The following is a 20,247-nucleotide window of genomic DNA, read 5'->3' as shown; positions in this document are numbered from 1 at the left end:
GCCCAGCTATTTTTTTGTTGTAATTTGGCCAGGGCTGGGTTCGAACCCACCACCCTTGGTATATGGGGCTGGCACCCTACTCACTGAGCCAGAGGCGCTGCCCAGTGCCTGGCTATTTTTAGAGATGGGGTCTCACTCTTGCTCAGGCTGGTCTTGAACCTCAAGCTCAGGCAATCCACCCTCCTTGGCCTCCCAGAGTGCTAGGATTACAGGCATAAGCCACTGTGCCTGTCCCAGCCATGTTCTTGTTAGACTGCACATTCCTTAAAGCCAGGGTCTGCATCTGGCTCATTTGAGTAGTTACTGAAGCAACTCAAACATATTAGCACCTCAGAATATCTTTGTTGAATGCTCAGAGATACCTTGAGCCCAGCTCTGCTGTTCTGCATCACCAGTCATCACAGACCAGTAGTGGTTTATTTCAAACTTCTGCTAGTTTGTTCCTTAGTTTGTACAACCAGGGCTGAGAGGAAAAAATCTGGATCTGCTGTTCCAGAGACATAGCACTTGACTTCAGGCAAAGTGAGGCCAGTGAAACAAATTTCAAAGTAAAATTTATCTTCTGTAACTCTTCACTCTTACTTCCCTCTCTGGCCCCCCTGCCCCACCAGGACCCTATCTCTTTTGCCTCCTGAGTGCCCTTCCAAGTTGTCCCATGCTCAAAAGTAGCTCAGTTCACATTGCAATCTCACAATGCCTGGTGATAGGAAATCATTCTGATTTAGCCAGGTGATCAGATGTGAATGCCTTCCTTCATTTAACTTACCATGGGAAGGCATTTACAGTTTACAAAGAAAAGTTTCAGGCATTGTGAAGGAGAGACATTTGGAGTATGTATGAAAAGGCTGGAAGCATATAAAGCAGTGTGGGAAGACTTGATGGCCTGTGTCTCCCTCCCTCTTGTGATAAGAGGGAGCTAACAAACTATTACTAGTTTATGGTCAAAGTTTGACTGCTGGTCAAAGTTGGACCTGGCCAGAAAAGTGAAACAAATGAAATAGGACGTTAGGCTTCTCTGCCTTCCTTTACTATTGATGTCTAAATTATCGTTTATAAGGGTGAGCAAATATAGCATTGATGTTATCAGATCCTAAATACATTTTTTAACTTGTTACTTTCATTTTGAAACTTCCTAGGAGGATGGTTTGTTTATCAACAGAGGAATGAAGTTCACAATAACTGTGGCATCGAGATATACTACCAGACAGACATGCAGAGCACCTCAGAGAATATGTTTCTGGAACTCTTCTGTCAGATTATCTCTGAGCCTTGCTTCAACACTCTACGTACCAAGGAGCAGTTGGGTGAGAGGGATGTGGGGGAGGAGCAGGATACCGTCGACCTTGGTAAATGACCATTGTTTTCCACCCTTAGAAGCACCCGGCACTGTGTATCAGGCACGCTCTATTCAGAGAGACTTAAGCAATCAGTATCTTATGGACATTAATGCAATTCTTAATGAGATAACACTGTTTATTACATACGTATGAATAAAGACATTTTGAGTAGTGGGGAGAGGATATTAATAGCAGCTTGTGGGTAGCAAGGTGGGAAGCAGGCCATCCAGAGGAGCTTAGATTTACCGAACTCTGAGTTCCCGGAGGGAGGGTATGATCTTGTATTCACTTTACATCGCAAGCCTGGGGTATATAAAAGGTATTGTGTGAGTATTTGCAGAGTTTGGGGCACTATTAAAAGTCTTGGAGATCCTGACAGGTTTGATCAATGAGGAAAGAAGTCAAAGAAGCCCTAGTAATGACAAGGAAGAATTAATGAAAAAGTTGTTGAGTGAGTCTCTCCAAGTACCTGTTGTTCTTTAAATAACCACAATGCTAAGTGCTGGACGTTGAAAATGAATGTTATACATGGCCCTTTTAAGTGAAATCAGGATGGAATAATTATAGTAGTGTGATACTATAATAGTGTACAAACTACTACAGGCTGTATCAAAGATAGTGACCTCCTCAAAAGAGGACTCAGAGGAGACACAGCTGTCAGTGGTGGTGGATCAGGGCAGAATAGCTGAAGGAGGCAGTCCAAGAGCTTGGTTTATAAAAGGTGTTGCAGGGAGCTAATGCAGGGACTCATTAGATGGCAATGGAAGTATGACCTTTAGAGCTTAATCTCTAGAGAGTGGCAGTCTGAATATATAATCCAGGAATGACTTATCTAACAAGAAATACAGTACAAGATCCAGGTTCACAGAAGGAGCTTGGATACAAAGGAAATAGAGCCAGGACAATGATTATGAGATGAAGATGAGTCTAGCATTTCATGGAAATGTAACTTTAGCATAGATTGAAAGGGTTTAACTAGGGGCAAGTGAGGAGTTATAAGATATGAGTTTGAATGATGAATAGGGTTATTTTTCCTAAGAAACTTTCTAACTATTCTTCAGAGGTCTCTTCTACTCTGTTCTTAAGATAGTCTCAGTACCTAACTGCACATATTTCTTCAGAAATGAATAATCAAAAGCCTGAAAGTGGATTTTATTTGCTCTGACAGGACAGTTTTTGAAGGATTAAAAGTGACCTGGGTCTCAAAGGCCAAAGTCCTGACTGCTGGTGTTTATTTTTTAGGCTATATCGTCTTCAGCGGGCCACGTCGCGCCAATGGCATCCAAGGCTTGCGATTCATCATCCAGTCAGAAAAGCCACCTCACTACCTAGAAAGCAGAGTGGAAGCTTTCTTAATTACCATGGAAAAGTCCATAGAGGACATGACAGAAGAGGCCTTCCAAAAACACATTCAAGCATTAGCGATTCGTCGACTAGACAAACCAAAGAAACTGTCTGCTGAGTGTGCTAAATACTGGGGAGAAATCATCTCCCAGCAATACAATTTTGACAGAGGTAGGTAAAGTTTAGGACCCAACCTTAAAGGCACTTAAGTGTAACATTTAAAGACACTGAGGCCATTCTACGAAATGGTATTCATTTTATACACAACGTTCCAATTACTGGTTAGGGGAGGGGTTGTCTGGTACTTCTGAAGAACTGTTACTGGCCTGGTGCATAGCTCATACCTGTAGTCCTAGCATTTTGGAAGGCTGAGGTGGGAGGATCTCTTGAAGCTAGGAATTCAAGGCCAGCCTAAACACAAGTAAGACACCCCCATCTCTATTAAAAATAGAAAAATGAGCCAAGCGTTGTGGTGGGTGCCTGTAACCCTAGCTGCTCAGGAGGCTGAGGCAGGAGGATCGCTTGAGCCCAGGAGTTTGAGACTGTAGTGAGCTATGATGATGCCACTGCACTGTAACTTGATTGACAGAGTGAGACACTGTCTCAAAAAAAAAAAAAAAATTATATAACAAAAATTTCCAATTTCTCATCTATCATTATAACCCTCAAATTCTGAACAGAGAAACATATATACACATACACACATATTATCTGTTTCCCATAATACTGAAAATGAAAAATGTATAGATTGAACTCCCTGGAGACAAGTGCTGCCAGGTATTTGCTTTTAGGGGGATCTTCAAAGATTTGTCACTGCTTTCAGATTTGTGAGCATTGTGCTTCCTAAAGTCTGCTGTCTTACAGCATCCTTCACCTTTCTTTTATAACAGGGTTAACATTTGTGTGCTAATCCATACTAAAAGTCTGAATTGTATTTTTGCTGAAAATCTTGGTCAAGTAACTTTTGCGGGGGGGGGGTGTGGGGAGGGGAACGACAGAGGTCGCCCTGTAGAGTGCTGAGGCATCATAGTTCATAGCAGCCTCAAACTCTTGAGCTCAAGTGATCCACTTGCCTCAGCTTCCCGAGTAGCTGGGACTACAAGTGCCTGCCACAACCTCTGGCTAGTTTTTCTGTTTTTACTAGAGATAGTCTCACTTTTCCTCAAGCTGGTCTTGAACTCCTGAGCTCAAGTGTGGCTCCTACCAGGCATGCTCTATTCAGAGAGACTTAAGCAATCAATATCTTATGGTCATTAATGCAATTCTTACTCTAATGCATTCCTCAGCCTTTCAGAGTGCTGGGATTACAGGCATGAGCCACTGTGTCCAGCCACCCTTTTTGGACCTCAGTTTTCTCATCTATAATTTTTCTAACTGATAGAGTCACTATTAATGATAGTAGTATCATTTATTGAGCATTTACAGTGTGGCTAGTATATTGTCAGTATCATATCATATTTCTTTATTCTCACACTGCATCTCCATTAAGTAGTTATTGTCTCCAACTTTTAGGTGGGGAAACTGAGGTTCAGAAAAGTTGAAGTGACTAGCCCAAGATCCAACTTCTTATAATCAGAGAGCCAGGCTGTGAACCTAGGCTGACCCAGCTGCTGAACCAAGACTCTTATCCACTGTACTAGCTCCACTTATTTTATTTTTTTTGAGACAGAGCCTCAAGCTGTCCCCCTGGGTAGAGTGCTGTGGCATCACAGCTCACAGCAACCTCCAGCTCCTGGGCTTAAGCAAGTCTCCTGCTTCAGCCTCCCAAGTAGCTGGGACCACAGGCACCAGCCACAACGCCTGGCTATTTTTTTTTTTTTTTTTTTTTTTTTTTGGTTGCAGCCGTCGTTGTTTGGCGGGCCCGGGCTGGATATGAACCCGCCACCTTAGGTGTATGTGGCTGGCACCTTAGCCACTTGAGCCACAGGCGCCGAGCCCACTAACTTTATTTTTACTTGGAATCTGTTTCCTTCCTACTGTAGGAACAGTCCATCACTTAAACATATGAATACTTAAGAGTCTTGGAGTGAAGCTTGGTGCCTGTAGCACAGTGGTTAAGGCACCAGCCACATACACCAAAGCTGGAGGGTTCAAACCCAGCCTGGGCCAGCTGAACAACAATGACAACTGCAACAAAAAAAATAGTCAGGTGTTGTGGCAGGTGCCTGTAGTCCCAGCTACTTGGGAGGCTGAGGCAAGAGAATTGCTCAAGCCCAAGAGTTTGAGGTTGCTGTGAGCTGTGACACTACGGCACTCTACCAAGTATAACATAATGAAACTCTGTCTCAAAAACAACAAGAAATGAGTCTTGGAATGAAGTACATTGTCGTTTAGTGTAGTATTCTAACATGGAAAAATTAATAAATCATTATTGTTTGGCCATTTTTTAGATAATATAGAAGTTGCATATTTAAAGACACTTACCAAGGAAGATATCATTAAATTCTACAAGGTATGTTGGATTCATACATTTACATTTTGACTGATAAGGAAATATTTTATGTGCTATATTGTATGTTGCTGCTTTGACCTAATGAGGCTAGATTTATGAAGGTATGTTTGTTGATTTATGTATTTTTGACACAAATATCTCTTACTGTTAGGATACAGATAATTCTTATTGAACCCACTCCTGCTTTCCTCTCCCATGGGACCAAGGACTGTGACAGCCCTTTCTGGCTTCCAGATCCACTACCTCTTTCAGCTCCCTTTTGTTTATTCTGTTTCCCACCCTGCAAAGAACATTGCTAAGATTTGGTGGGGAGGAAGAACAAAGAAAACAAAACCACTCAAAAATCAAATTATTTTCCAAGCTCTGACAACTATAAATGGACTTTACCCATTTAGGTGCCACTGTGGCTACTTTTCAAAATACTCACCTTTCAGTAGTGGTCAGAGATATTTTGAGTTTTAAATGCTTGTGCTCACTGAGAAAGTTTATCAAGAGAAAAGACTGTGCTCACGCCTGGACCCAGTACAGAGTGTCTTAGTATTTTAAAAGTTGTAAGAAATCCCACAGTGAAGACTTTAGCCTGCATTTATTTAATTTTGACTGACAAAACTTTTTCTATACTGATTTCACCATGGTCCCTTTGTTTACACAGAATACCTATAACTATCTCCTGGGACTCTAGTGTTCCTTAGAACTTAATTTGCAAGAAGGTACAGTTGTTTTCTGAAAAATGGGGACTGTCCATTGGTCAGGAAATGGAAAACTATCTGAAACCAAAGAGGGCGTTCAACTGTCTACTAGGTTTGGGTAAAAAGAGATCAAGAATGTTTTTACTCCATTAAAAAAGATCTACCAGGAGGTACTGCATGTTACTAGAGGCGGACCTGGGCTGAGCGCCTGGAAGGGGCTGGAGAAGTCAGAATAGGCCTGTGGGAGAGTCTGGGCTGTCCTGGCAGGGCTGACCAAGGTCAGATTTGCTGGGTAATCATTAGGGCTTCTTTTGCAGTCACCAAGACCAGGCTTATAATAACTGGTCTGTAAATACCCACTAAGTGCATTTGTCTTGGCTGATGATTTCTCCCTCTGAGGATATGAAACATTACTTTTGGCTAAGACATCAGAGGAAACCTCATCACAGTTTGTACTCCTTTACAAAAAACAGGAAAGGTCAAGAGGCACTTCCCAGCAGGATCTGCCTGTCAACACTGCTAGCATTCATGGTGGTAACTGAGGGGACTCCCTCAAAGCCGCATGGTGGAATGGGGACAACAAGCAGTCCTCGCTTCCAAGCTGTGCCAGCTCACACAAGCCATTGTCTCTAAAATAGGTATCGTCACAATACTTAGCTTTCAGAGAATTGATTGTGCCAACATAGGAGAGTGCTGACACAAGGCAGGACTCAAAATGTTTGGTAGATGAGGAAGCACAGTTTACAAGCAGTAACCACTGCAGAACCTGACCAGGTTCTTAGAAGAGCAAGCGTTGTGATTATCTCCTGCTTAAGTTCAGGCCACTCTCTCTGTAGACATTAATCCCTAGGTGCAGCCTTAGCCTGTGAGTAGTAGGCTATATTTTTAATAGCAGCTCAGGCAACTTATTAGCTATAAAAATTTGATCAGGTTGCTTACTCTCCTTGGGCTTAATTTTCTCTTCTGTAAAATAGGGTTAAGAATAATTTTTTTCCAGCCAGGCTTGATGACTCACACCTGAAATCCTAGTTCTCTGGAAGGCTGAGGCAAGAGGATTGCTTGAGCCTAGGAATTTGAGACCAGCCCAAGCAAAGCAAGACTTATCTCTACTAAAAACAGGGGACAAAAAATTAGCCAGGCATGCTGGCAGGCACCAGTAGTCCTAGGTACTCAGGAGGCTGAGACAGGAAGGTCTGTTGAGCCTAGGAGTTTGATGTTGCTATGAACTAGGCTGAAGCCATGGCACTCTATCCTGGCTGACAGAGCAAGATGCTGTCTCAAAAAAAAAAAAAAAAAAATCCTGGCTTAGTGCCTTTTGCTCGGTGATTAGGGCACCTCACGCACCAGGCTGGCAGGTTTGAACCCAGCCTGGACCTGCTAAACAACAATGACAACTGTAACAAAAAAGTAGCTGGGCGTTGTAGCAGGCACCTGTAGTTCCAGCTACTTAGAAGGCTGAGGCAAGAGAGTTGCTTAAACCCTAGAGTTTGAGGTTGCTGTGAGGCCACAGCACTCTACTGAGGGCAACATAGTGAGACTCTGTCTCAAAAAAAAAAAAAATTCTTTTCTAACCTGGCCAAATCTTTGTAGCAATTAAATAAAATAGTATAAGTAGAAAGGAAGCATCTTTTCTGTATCTGGGGGTGCAGAGCTGATTCTTCACAGATGTCAGAAAGCATCTCATTTTAACTTCACTAGTAGAGCAAAAGGGTGACCTTGCTCTTCTTTCTGCCTAGGAAATGTTGGCAGTTGATGCTCCAAGGAGACATAAGGTATCCGTCCATGTTCTTGCCAGAGAAATGGATTCTTGTAAGTATTGACTGTGACTTTTTAAAAAGTCTACTTTAGGCTCATGTTTAGCTACATGCCTTACAGAACATCAGAAAGTAACAGGGCTGGAGAAAGGGAACTGGAGATACTCTGTGGAAGAAGAGAGGGAGAAAGAGAAAATGAAGGAGTGAAGGAAAGAGCCGATACCAGGTGATACAACACCAGGCTAGCCATAGCTTGGCAGGAAAGACAGCTGGTTGCTAGTGGGATGTCTCCAAAGCTGTGTGGAACCACTGCATTGTGAGGAGATGAGTAAGGAAGTTATTTTCCCAGTTCTTCTCATCTCCTGGCCTTTTTTTTTTTTGCAGTTTTTTTGCCGGGGCCAGGTTTAAACCCGGCACCTCCAGTATATTGAGTCACAGGCACTGCCCCAGCATCTGCTGGCTTTTACTAGCCAAAGTTTGTCCTGTGGCCATTAAGTACCCTGGCCCCCGTGGTGGTTTTCCTAGGTCCTTCTAGTTGACCAAAGCCTCATGACCTCACTTATATCCTGAGCCATCATTGGGAACACTCCCGAGAGAGGGCAGGACAGGCACTCGAGGCCGTGGGGAACAGGGGAGCCTGAGAGGATCTGAATGTGAACTGAGCCTGGTTCCAATTTTTTTTGAAAGTTGCTCTTGTGTGCCAGTATCAGGAAGCGCAAAGCATTAAACCTTTTGTTTTCTTATAGGTCCTGTTGTTGGAGCATTCCCATGTCAAAATGACATAAATTTGTCACAAGCACCAGCCTTGCCACAAGTAAGAACTGTAACTGTGATGTTAGATTGCACTGTTTAGAAAGAGCCTGGTCATCAGGACACATAAAACTGATAGTTTTTTAGGTCACCAGGTGGTTAAGCTTCTACTTAGTTTCCCTTTGGACACCTGGTCACTCAGCCTCTGCACTTGTCTACCTTTGTCTCTTATTTGAACAGCTGTGTTACACTCCAGTGAGTCATATCTAGCCACTTCTGTTCCGAGCGTTGAATATTAGAGTGAGACTTCTTAGCCCTTCCTCCACTGTCTGTCTATTTTAAGACTGGCACATACTGGAGTGTAAACAGGCCCTGGCTGGGTGGGCTGCTGCACCCTTGGTGCTAAGCCACTGTGAACCAGCTCTTGTTTGCCCAGAGGATAGCCAAGAGTCTTCCTTCTGGCCTAGAGTCCCACTGGGAACTTCATATAAATTTACATAGACCAATCCATGACCCTCTGGCTCTGCTCTACTGATCCAAGAGCTCACAATACATGGGATACACTAATGTTTCTACCCCAGCCCCTAAAAAAAAGTTGATGTTCTGTTTGATTTTTAGGTTAAATACACTAAAAGGAAACCTTTTTTTTTTTTTGTAGCCGGAAGTGATACAGAACATGACTGAATTCAAGCGTGGTCTGCCACTGTTTCCCCTTGTGAAACCTCATATCAACTTCATGGCTGCAAAACTCTGAAGACTACTCACGGGTGGGAAAGTGCAAGTGGACGCATTCCTGAGTCTTCCAGGGCCTAGGGAGACAATCTTGGCCACTTTAATAGTTCTGGTTCACTATTAGACAAACAGAAAAAAAGTTGTCAAATGTCATTATGTACAAATATTAAAATCCAAAGTAATTGAATTCCAAAATCATATAGATGTAGAATATTTTTGAAATACATGCCTCTTAAATATTTTAAAAGTTTTCATTCATAAGAGAAATATCCCTTATATATAACATGAATGATATTCCTATTACAATATTCCTTCACTATTCTGTAAAATAGTCACTTGTCTGATGAAAATAAAAGTTAGCATTTTTCTAAAAAGCCTCCTAGGTTGACATAGAAGTTTCAGAACATTTAGAAAGATAATATCTTTTTAAAAATTGATCCTCAGATTTGCTTTCTACTCATGTAAATCAGTGGAGAACATTACATTTGGCAGACATAACAAAGCAAAGTAATTTTATTTGTGAAATTACTGATTATATAAGGCATGGTTTTAATCTTTTTATAAAATTTGAACATATTTTTTATTATAACTAGTAAAAATGCTATAAAACCCTAGAACATCCTACTTATTTACAGTGCTAGAAATACAGATTTACCTTACATCAATTTTGTCCTAAACTGAATTTCTCAGGATTACTATGGTTTTTTCTTTCTGATTGAATTGCATTGAATTTTTTGTTCATAGTTGGTTTGCAGCGTTCCATCAGTTTTACTTTTTCTCATCATCATGTTGCTGAATTTCTTTAACAAGTACAAATAGGGTCAACTTCAGATCCTGCTGAGTGTGTGACATGCTTTTCCATGGTTTGGAACCACTTATAACTTTGTACTGTGGTGAAATTGCAGTCAGTATGTGAACAAAATTGCCCCATTATAAATTTAAAAGGCACAGACAAAGCCACCTTTTTGGAGATATAAAAAGTAGAGCCTTGCATTCTTGCATAAGACCCTAAAATCTCCTGTTGCTACCAGTCTACTCTTGCCTTAAGTGTTAATTTATTTTTGAATACATAAATATACATGTACACAGATGATGACTGGAGTGGACTTTTTAAAAAGTTTTTTTTATTGAGATACCATTTTAGGTGAAATTGTTACTGTAAATTTAACATCTGTTTTAAAATATTTAGTATTATTAAAACTTGTCTCAAGAGAAATTGTGAATATCTTTCCACATACAGGCACCAGTAGCCGTATGTGGCCCAATCGCCCACTAACTCAGGCAAAGTGAAGAACGGCATTTTCCAATTACATTTTGCCTCAACACATGAATTGGTTTTCCAGGACTTCTTTCTGTAGAGTCCTGTCTTTTCACATCTGAAGTTTTTACGTTTGCCCTTTTCCACATCTCCATTTGGGGCAAGGATGATATAATCACAACTATGGGGGCTGCTTTCAAAAGTGGGCTCCATTTCTACCGTCAGGTCAATGTGGTGCTGTAACCTTCTTTCTATCCCTACCTTCAAAGAGCCTCCTCGTATGAAGACTGTCTTTGTCCAACAGAAGGTGCCTGAAGTCATCACTTCCTTCTGGTTTTATGCATTTGTAGACTGTGCAGCTTTTCATCAAACTGCAAATACATACGAGACAGATCTAAAATTAGTCCTGAGTGCTTAAATCTACCACTGTAGGAGTAAACAAAAAGCACCTTTTCTGTGGAAAATTATGTGCTATTGAATAACTTTTAGTTCTTTTCAAAAAAAGGGTGAAATTTGAGAGTGCCATTTTTAGGAGAAAGGCATGTGACCGGAAAACAATCTCATGTAGTCTTCCATAAACCTGCGATTGTGGTTCAGTGTGCTCCAGCACTTTCAAGTCTCCGAGTTGGACCTAGAGCTACCATCGGATCACTCAGGCATACTACTGGATTCACTTAGATGGGTCCAAGCTGCAGTCCACAAGCAATAACAGACCACCCCAGACACTGCGATTTACTCAGTGCTTAGTAAATGAGATTTGTGAAACAAAACTTATTAGTTACCTGGGACTTTTTTTAAAAACTTTTTTTTTTGACTGATTGATGTGAAAGAGGGAGCATGTGACACAGCCAGTATGGTGGAGTGCTAGGGTTGTCCTGTTTACAATAAATCACCTGAACTTAACCTCTGAAGTTTGCATTTGTATTATTTTTACAATTTTATAAAATAGTACGGTGGCCAATCCTCAGCCCATCTCAGCATCCCAGTTTGACAAGGTTTCTTGTTTTCAGTCTCTCTAATGCAGAAAGCAGCGAATTCTAATACATTTTTTAGATTGTATCTGGGTAACAGTGATTTTTGTCAAATGTCTCAATTTCACACTCTCAAGAATAGATCCTTTTTGTAAAGCAGTAACCTTGGTATTTGAGACTGAACTACTTACTGTTAAGTATTGTCACTGACCCTAAACTCAGATAAGGCCAGCAACAAATAGGGAGGAAAATAAAAAGGATAGAAAAAGAAAATATTTCTGTCCTCTGTAGTTAGTCTTTACATCGTCTTGCCACATCTCCAGCTGCAACCTCCAACTCTTGGGCTTAAGCGATTCTCTTGCCTCAGCACCCCAAGTGGCTGGGACTACAGGCACCTGCCACATTGCCTGGCTATTTTTTGGTTGTAGTTGTCATTGTTGTTTGGCAGACCTGGGTTGGGTTTGAACCCGCCAGCTCTGGTATATGTGGCTGGAGCCCTAGCTGCTGAGCTACAGGTGCTGAGCCTCAGGATAGATATTTCAAGAGGAAATCTGCTTGTTCTTCAGTTTCCAGCCTAGAACAACATTCCAGCCCACATGGTCAGCACTGTGCTCAGGGATGATGTTGCAGTCCTATCCAGAGGCTGGGAACAACCCCCAGCTTTTATGGTTGGAGGGAGTCTTCCTCTTTCTGAGTGCCTGGGGGGAATCATCTAGTTCATTTATGGTATTCTCTAACACAGCTTGTAGGAGTGCTTATGATGAAGACCTGTGATTCTCATAAACTTACCTCCCTTTTGTAAGGGTGATTCCTGCCCTCTCCATCCTTCCCTGGCAGGATCTCTGACCAGTTGAGTGTTGGATCTCTGGTCTTCTCCACTATGTGTTGGATGAAGTTCATTCTTATCAACTCAAACATCGTATGCTCCATGGTTTCTTGTGGCAAAGTTTATTAGTAGTACTGAATTTCTAGCTTTTTCACCCAAGTTCAATTCTTCAAAACAAATTACAGCATTTTGGACAACTCATCTCTAAATTAACATTAATAACCTTATAAGGCACTCTATAGATTAGAGCACACCCTCATAGACATCATGTCATGACCCTCCACGACAATCTTTGACATAGCAGAGTAATCGAAATTGTCATCACTTTCCCAGATTTTTAGAGCCAGAAATAGAAAGGCTAAGTGGATGGCCCAGGATCGTGCAGGAAGCAGATTCAGACTCCCACTCAGATCTTTAGACTCTAGATCTCACTGCTTCACATGGATTTCCAAAATAAGAGCATCCAAGTCCATCCATGTACTCATGAAGCAAGTAGAAAGGGAGTTGCTTGTCATTGCTGTGTAACTTGGCCTTGATGTGCACCATCTTGGTCTCTCTCTACCTTTGCCTTTGGAGGGCATGAGACCAGACCTCAGAGTCTGTGCTCCTCCAGTCACTGTTCTTTCCACTCTGCTAGGCTACTTGGAGGCCAATTTTACCACACCTGCAGGATCTCCCTCCTGGGGTTAACCCAGACCCACACCTCCTGGCCTGCTAAGGCTTTAAGTCAACATGAGCTCTCCTTCCTGTTGCCCTGGAGTGATAGAGAGTGTGGGGCTCCTTCAAGCAATTCAGAAGAGGAGTGTGAAGAGTCAAGTTCACGTGTGACGCCACCACTCAGCTGCTGTTTGCTTGTTTCCTTGCTGTCCTTTTCCTGTGCATGTAGACAGGGGTCGTATGTTCAGTGTTGCAGCTTTTCCCCCAAACCATCTATACTGAGCAATTTCCACATGGATACCCTTTAAGAAAGCATGTTTTTTATCATTGTTGGTTCTTTGATATCATGTAATTTGTTCACCAAGTCCTCTTTGTAAGAGTTTACAGTGTGTTCAAGTTTTGGTCTGTGATAAACTTCCTTGTACAGAGTATATGTGTGACTTTTCTGATTAAATTGCTGGGTTATATAGAATGTGAATATATTATATTTTGAAAAATTTTAAATCCACAGAAAAGTTGTATAAGTAGGATGAGGTATGAGTTCCTTTATATCCTCTCCCTGTCTTCACCAATTTTATGTTTGTTTTCACATCTTTCACATACACAACATCTCTCTTTAATACACACATTTATGTATATCTATATAATCTGGGGGTGGGGGCAAACCATTTGAAAGTAAGTTGTATACATCCTGACTCCTTAACCCTAAATACTGCATCAAATATCCTCTAGTAACATAATAACAAGGTCACCGTGTAGTAAGGAATTGGGCCTCACCCAAAGGGAGGTCTGGCCTTTGTCTCCTTTGTTGTAGATAACCGAATACCAGCAAATATGACAACTTAGATCAAATGGATACATTCCTGAAAGACACAAATCACCAAAGCAGATACGAAAAGAAATAGAAGATTTAAATATTTCCTTGCCTGTTAAAGAAACTGAATTCATAATTAAGCCTCTTCCCACAAAGAAAATTCCAGTGAAGATGGCTTCACTGGTGAATTTTATCAGATATTTAAGGTACATTTAATTTTATCAAATATACCAGTCTTGCATAACATCATAGAAAATGAGCACAAGGGACAAACAAAACAAAAAAATAATGGAAAGAGCCCTTTCCAACTCACTTCATGAGGCTGACATTACTCTTATACGAAGGTCAAAGTTATTTCAGGAAAAGAAAGCTCCAAACCAATTGCCCTTTAAAACAGAGTCCCAAAAGTCCTAAACAAAATATTGGCAATTTGAATCCAGCAATGTATAAAAAGGAATATTTTTATACAATTGGTTTTCAAATATTATACCAATGTTCATTGCATGATGACTAAGTGGGGCTTTCCAAAAATGTGAGGTTATACTTGAAAATCAATGGTAACAGCATTAAGGAGAAAATACCATATGATTATATTTGCGGATACAGTAAGAATGTTTTACAGGCCGGACGTTGTGGCTCATGCCTATAATGCCACTTTGGGAGGCTAAAGTAGTAGGATCACTTGAAGCCAGGAGTTCAAGACTAGCCTGAGCAAGAGTGAGACCTCGTCTCTACAAAAAATAGAAACATTAACTGGGCATGGTGGTGGGCATGCCTGTAGTCACAGATACTCAGAGGCTAAGGAAGGAGGATCTCTTGACCCCAGGAATTTGAGGTTGCTATGTTGCCACTATACTCCAGCCTAGAAAACAGAGCAAGACCCTGACTCAGAAAAAAAAAGCATTTTACAAAGTTCATAATAAATGCTTCAGCAAAGAAGGAATAGAAGTAAACTTTCTCAACAAAGGGAATTTATAAAATACCTACAGGTAACATTTAATGATATTCAAACACCCCTTAGATCTGCTCCAAGACACCACTTCCATTTTGTATTTGAGTTCCTAGTACAGTAAGTCAAAGATTAGAAAGGATGAAGATACTATTCACAGAGGACATCACATAGAAAATTCTGCAAGCTCTTCACAAATGCTACTACTGAGGGACTGCCTAACAAATACAAAGACTGTAACCTCATCGTAGCCTCACAATCTGAAATTTAACAAAAAGAATGCTACTACTTAGAATTAACAAGGTTGCAGCAGACGAGTCAACATTAACAAATCAAATACATCAATTATGTATACTAGCAAAATTAAAATATAATTGTCTGGTTCAACATACGCAAATCTATAATTATAATACATCACATCAATAAAATAAAGACCATATGATTCTTTCAATTGATGCAAAAAAAGCCTTTGATAATATCCAGCATCCTTTCATGATCAGAACACTTAAGAAAATAGGCACAGAAGGGACATTTCCTTTTTCTTTTTTTGCAGTTTTTGGCCAGGGCTGGGCTTGAACCCACCACCTCCAGCATATGGGGTCAGCACCCTACTCCTTTGAGCCACAGGTGCTGCCCAGAAGGGACATTTCTTAAACTGATAGAGGCCATCTACAGCAAACCCACAGCCAATATCATATTGAAGGGTATAAAATTGAAAACATTTCCACTCAGATCAGGAATGAGGCAAGGATGCCCACTGTCTCCACTGCTATTCAACATAGTAATGGAAGTCTTAGCCATCACAATCAGGCACGAGAAGGCGATTAAGGGTATCCAAATAGGGTCAAAGGACACCAAACTCTCACTCTTCGCTGACAGTATGATCTTATACCTGGAAAATCCCAGGGACTCAACTTCAAAATTCTCAGAAGTGATCAAGGAATACAGCAGCGTCTCAGGATATAAAATCAATACTTACAAATCAGTAGCTTTTACATATGCCAATAATAGTTAAGCTGAAAATATAGTCAAGGACTCTATTCCTTTTACAATAGTGCCAAAGAAGATGAAATATCTGGGAATTTACCTAACAAAGGATGTAAAAGATCTCTATAAAGAGAACTCTGAAACTCTGAGAAAAGAAATAGCTGAAGATGTTAACAAATGGAAAAACATACCATGCTCATGGCTGGGAAGAATCAACATTATTAAAATGTCCATACTACCCAAAGCAACCTACAGATTTAATGCAATCCCTAATTAAAGCACTACTGTGGGTGGCGCCTGTGGCTCAGTGTATATGGCACAGGCCCCATATACCAAGGGTGGCAGGTTCGGGCCCAGCCCGACCAAACTGTAACAAAAAAAAAATAGCCAGGCATTGTGGCAGGCGCCTTTGGTCCTGCCTACTCGGGAGGCTAAACAAAAGAATCGCCTTGGCCCAGGAGTTGGAGGTTGCTGTGAGCTATGTGATGCCACAGCACTCTACTGAGGGCAATAAAGTAAGACTGTCTCTACAAAAAAATAAAAAATAAAGCACCATTGTCATACTTTAAAGAACTTGAAAAACTAGTACTTTGTTTTATATGGAATCAGAAAAAACCTCGAGTAGCAAATACGTTACTCAGAAATAAGAACAAATCAGGAGGGAGGTATCACATTACCAGATTTCAGGCTATACTATAAATCTATAGTGATCAAAACAGCATGGTACTGGCACAAAAACAGAGAAGTAGATTTATGGAACAGAATAGAGAACCAAGAGATGAACCCAGCTGCTTATGTCATTTGATCTTCGACAAGCCTATCAAAAATATTCAGTGGGAGAAAGACTCCCTATTTAACAAATGGTGCTGGGTGAACTGGCTGGCGACCTGTAGAAGACTGAAACCGGACCCCTACCTTTCACCATTAACAAAAACTGATTCTCACTGGATAAAAGATATAAACTTAAGACATGAAACTATAAAAATACTAGAAGGGAGTGGAGGGAAAACACTTGAAAAAATTGGTCTGTGAGAATATTTTATGAAGAGGATCCACCGGGCAATTGAAGCAACATCAAAAATCCATTACTGGGATCTGATCAAGCTAAAAACCTTTGCACAGCGAAGAGCACAGTAAGTAAAGCAAACAGACAACCTTCAGAATGGGAGTTTTTGCAGGTTATGCTTCCAACAAAGGTCTAAGAACTAGAATCTACTGAGAACTCAAACTAATCGATAAGAAAAGAACAAATAGCCCCACTTCTATGTGGGCAAAAGACTTGAACAGAAACTTCTCTGATGAAGACAGGCGTGTGGCCTACACACACATGAAAAAATGCTCATCATCCTCAATCATCAGAGAAACGCAAATCAAAACCACTTTGAGACATCATCTAACTCCAGTAAGATTAGTCCACATCACAAAATCCCAAAACTACAGAGGTTGGCGTGGATGCAGAGAGAAGGGAACACTTCTACACTGCTGGTGGGAATGCAAACTAATACGACCTTTTTGGAAAGAAGTTTGGAGAACACTCAAGGAACTAAAAGTAGACCTACCATTCAATCCTCCAATTCCTCTACTAGGTATATACCCAAATGATCAAAAATTATTTTACAACAAAGACATTTGCACCAGAATGTGTACTGCAGCCCAATTCATAATTGCCAAGACATGGAAACAGCCCAAGTGCCCATAGACCCACGAATGGATTAACAAATTGTGGTATATGTACACCACGGAATACTATGCAGCCATAAAAAGATGGAGACCTCACATCTTTCCATGTTTACCTGGATGGAGTTGGAACATATTCTTCTTAGTAAAATATCTCAAGGATGGGGGAGGGGAGAAGTATCCAGTGTACTCAATACTACTATGAAATCAATATATAATCACCTACACATTCATATGAATGGTAAAACATAACTATAGTCCAGAAAGTAGAAGGGAAGAGCAGAGAGAGGGGAGGGGAGGGGGAATATGGGAGGAGGGAGGATATTTGGGGGGACCTCACCTAATGTGCATGATACAATGGTACATTTCAAAACTATTAAGAAATAGTTATAATAATTATACTATTAAGAAATAGTATAATTGTGTGGATGTGTTACTTAGTTCAATGTAAGCATTTCACATCGTGTATCAAAGCAGTACCCTGAACCCCACAAATCCATCAATGTGCAAAGTTATGATTTAATAAATAATAAAAATAAAATAAAATGCTATGCTAGCTCATTATTTATGTGGTTGTAGGGCTAAATAATCTTGGTTATTTTACATATTTTTATAAAAATACGTTTAAAATAACATGTACATAAACTTTACACATATATAAACAATATAAATATATAACAAAAAATATATACTTTTCAATAGTATCAAAAGATGGATATAGGGATGATATTTTAAATACGTGTAAAACCTATCCATTGAAAACTTCAACATTGCTGAGAGCATTTTTAAAGACCTAAAAGAATATTGTTTTAGATTTATAGATTGGAAGATGATTTAGGGGAGGAAAAATATTTCTCACCTATCCTGGGTTCCTAGCTGAGGCCCTGTGATGTGATACTGTGAGAGAACAAGAAATATATTTCTTGTCTCTGACTCCAGTTCCTGACACAGAGGACCAAATCCCTTGTAGATAGGCATGCTAGGAAAATCTTCTGTTCTAATGTTTGGTCTTTGATCTAGTTCCTGACACAGTGTTCCTAAGACCTTTGTAATTTGGTGAGTGACGGGAGCATCAGACATAGAACTCCTAAATCCCTCAGGATATCCTGGGTGATTGGAATATCTTTTGTACTGAGGGACTATGGTGGGCTCCTGGATACCCTCCAGATAGGGGCTGCTCACCAGAGGAACCAGCCATGTGATTAGAGGGTTGAATCTTTCAGCTCCACCCTCCTCTCACTGGGGAAGAGAGAGGAACTGAAGGTTGACATGTTTATTAATGGCCAATTGATATCATCCCCGTTACATCCATAGAAACCCAAAATGAGGGTTTGGAAACATCCGGATTGCTGAACATGTGAACATGTGGGGGTGCTGGGAGGATGGCATTCCCAGAGAAGACGTGAAAGGTCCACTTCCCTTCCCACCCCCATATCTGGCCTTATGCATTTCATCTGGCTGTTCATCTGTATCCTCTGTAATGTCCTTGATAATAAACCAGTAATAAGAATGTGTTTCCCTGAGCTCTGCGAGGCATTCGAGCAAGTTAATATAACCTAAGGAGGGTGTAGTGGGAATCCCGACCTATAGGAGGTCAGAAGTATAGATGTCAATGTACTATTGTGATCAGCATCTAACATGGAGGACAGTCTTGTGAGGCTAAGCCCTTCATTTGTGGGATCTGACTAAATCTAGATAGAAAGTATAAGAATTGAACTACAGAACGCTTCATTGATGTCCATTGGAGAATTACTTGGTATGTGTGGGAAAATCCACATACGTCTGGTGTCAGAAGTTATGTGTTGAGTGTAATTAGAACAAAGTTTTTTCATCAGAAACCCCTATAATAAAAAACAAGACACAAGCATATACAGTTATTTAAGTTTTACATGACACTGGAGACTTCATAAGGAAATGAAGACTCAAATAGGTAAATCCATCTACTTTCTTTTTTGCAGTGGGGCTGGGTTTGAACCCACCACCTCAGGCATATGGGGCTGGCGCCCTACTCCTTTGAGCCACAGGCACTGTCCAATCCATCTACTTTCTTATGCTAGATTTCATTAAGCATAGTCTTCAAGAAGTATGATTGTATAAAAAAAAAATCTAATGGGGGTGGTGCCTGTGGCTCAAAGGAGTAGGGCACCAGCCCCATATACTGGAGGTGGTATGTTCAAACCTGGCCCCAGCCAAAAACTGCAAAATAATAATAATAATAATAATAGTAATAATCTAACGGTAATAAACTAGAAGAAACAGCAAGACCTGTTTGTTCAGATTCTTTTGTGTCCCTGTGGATTCAGAGATAAGATGTTCTTTTCCTCCCCACATAGAAAGGCTCGTTCCTCCCTTGTTCCACATATACCCATTTTTGTCAAGTCATAGTTTGATACACTGAATGTTCTTGCAGAACTGCCTCTCCTTTAGTGGCAACCAGAAGGAGGAACAAGATTTGCAGTGTCCTGGCGACCCTAATCTACCATACAAAATTGCACTTCATCTCCTATCTGGCCCCCCTAATCTTGATCTTCCTGGGTCTACTTTGAAGCAAGATAGAAGCCTTTTTAGTAATCACTTGATATCTGCTTCCAAGTAGTGCTGCAGCTGTAATTGCAATGATTATAGTTTAATCAGGATGGGCATGTTCCTTCCTCTCCACATTTTTTAAGGAAAGACTACATTAGAGCCACATAAACAAAAAGGTATTGAATAAGAAAAATAGTGTAACAATTTATGTAAGTACCTAACAGCTGAGCATGCTGTTAAAAGGTAACTTTGGTACTTTACGTATTTGATAAGTGTGCATTAAAGAATTCTCTAATATAAAACATTTAAAACCTAGAGAATGCTTCAAGATACAGAAGACAATGTTATGACAGGCACACCCACAATTTTTATAAAAACATGCTTCCAATGATAAAATTCATCTGAGCCTCTTCACATATTTTGTAAGGCATAAAGGCTTGTGGGTGGCGCCTGTGGCTTAAGGAATACGGCGCTGGCCCCATATACAGGAGATGGTGGGTTCAAATCCGACCCCAGCCAAAAAC

The 20,247-nt window shown here is 40.6% G+C and overlaps 1 protein-coding gene across 2 annotated transcripts in view; it reads left to right on the top strand.

Annotated features, from left to right (window-relative positions):
* The window catches only part of IDE (insulin degrading enzyme), a 113,180-nt gene extending 101,953 nt beyond the window's left edge, over positions 1-11,227 (top strand). For both annotated transcript variants that reach the window (XM_023509573.1, XM_003783702.3), the window contains exons 20-25: positions 1,137-1,304; positions 2,580-2,852; positions 5,072-5,133; positions 7,559-7,631; positions 8,323-8,390; positions 8,985-11,227. In XM_023509573.1, the coding sequence (XP_023365341.1) occupies positions 1,137-1,304; positions 2,580-2,852; positions 5,072-5,133; positions 7,559-7,631; positions 8,323-8,390; positions 8,985-9,080 (740 nt within the window). In that variant the 3' untranslated portion in view covers positions 9,081-11,227. The remainder of the gene's footprint in view (positions 1-1,136; positions 1,305-2,579; positions 2,853-5,071; positions 5,134-7,558; positions 7,632-8,322; positions 8,391-8,984) is intronic.
* Positions 11,228-20,247: the final 9,020 nt, after the last annotated feature.

This window comes from Otolemur garnettii, unplaced genomic scaffold, assembly GCF_000181295.1.
Source record: "Otolemur garnettii isolate 467f Iridium unplaced genomic scaffold, OtoGar3 scaffold00008, whole genome shotgun sequence".
Taxonomy (NCBI): domain Eukaryota; kingdom Metazoa; phylum Chordata; class Mammalia; order Primates; family Galagidae; genus Otolemur; species Otolemur garnettii.
The sequence above is the reverse complement of the archived record's forward strand: the minus strand, read 5'-3'. Positions and strand labels throughout refer to the sequence as shown.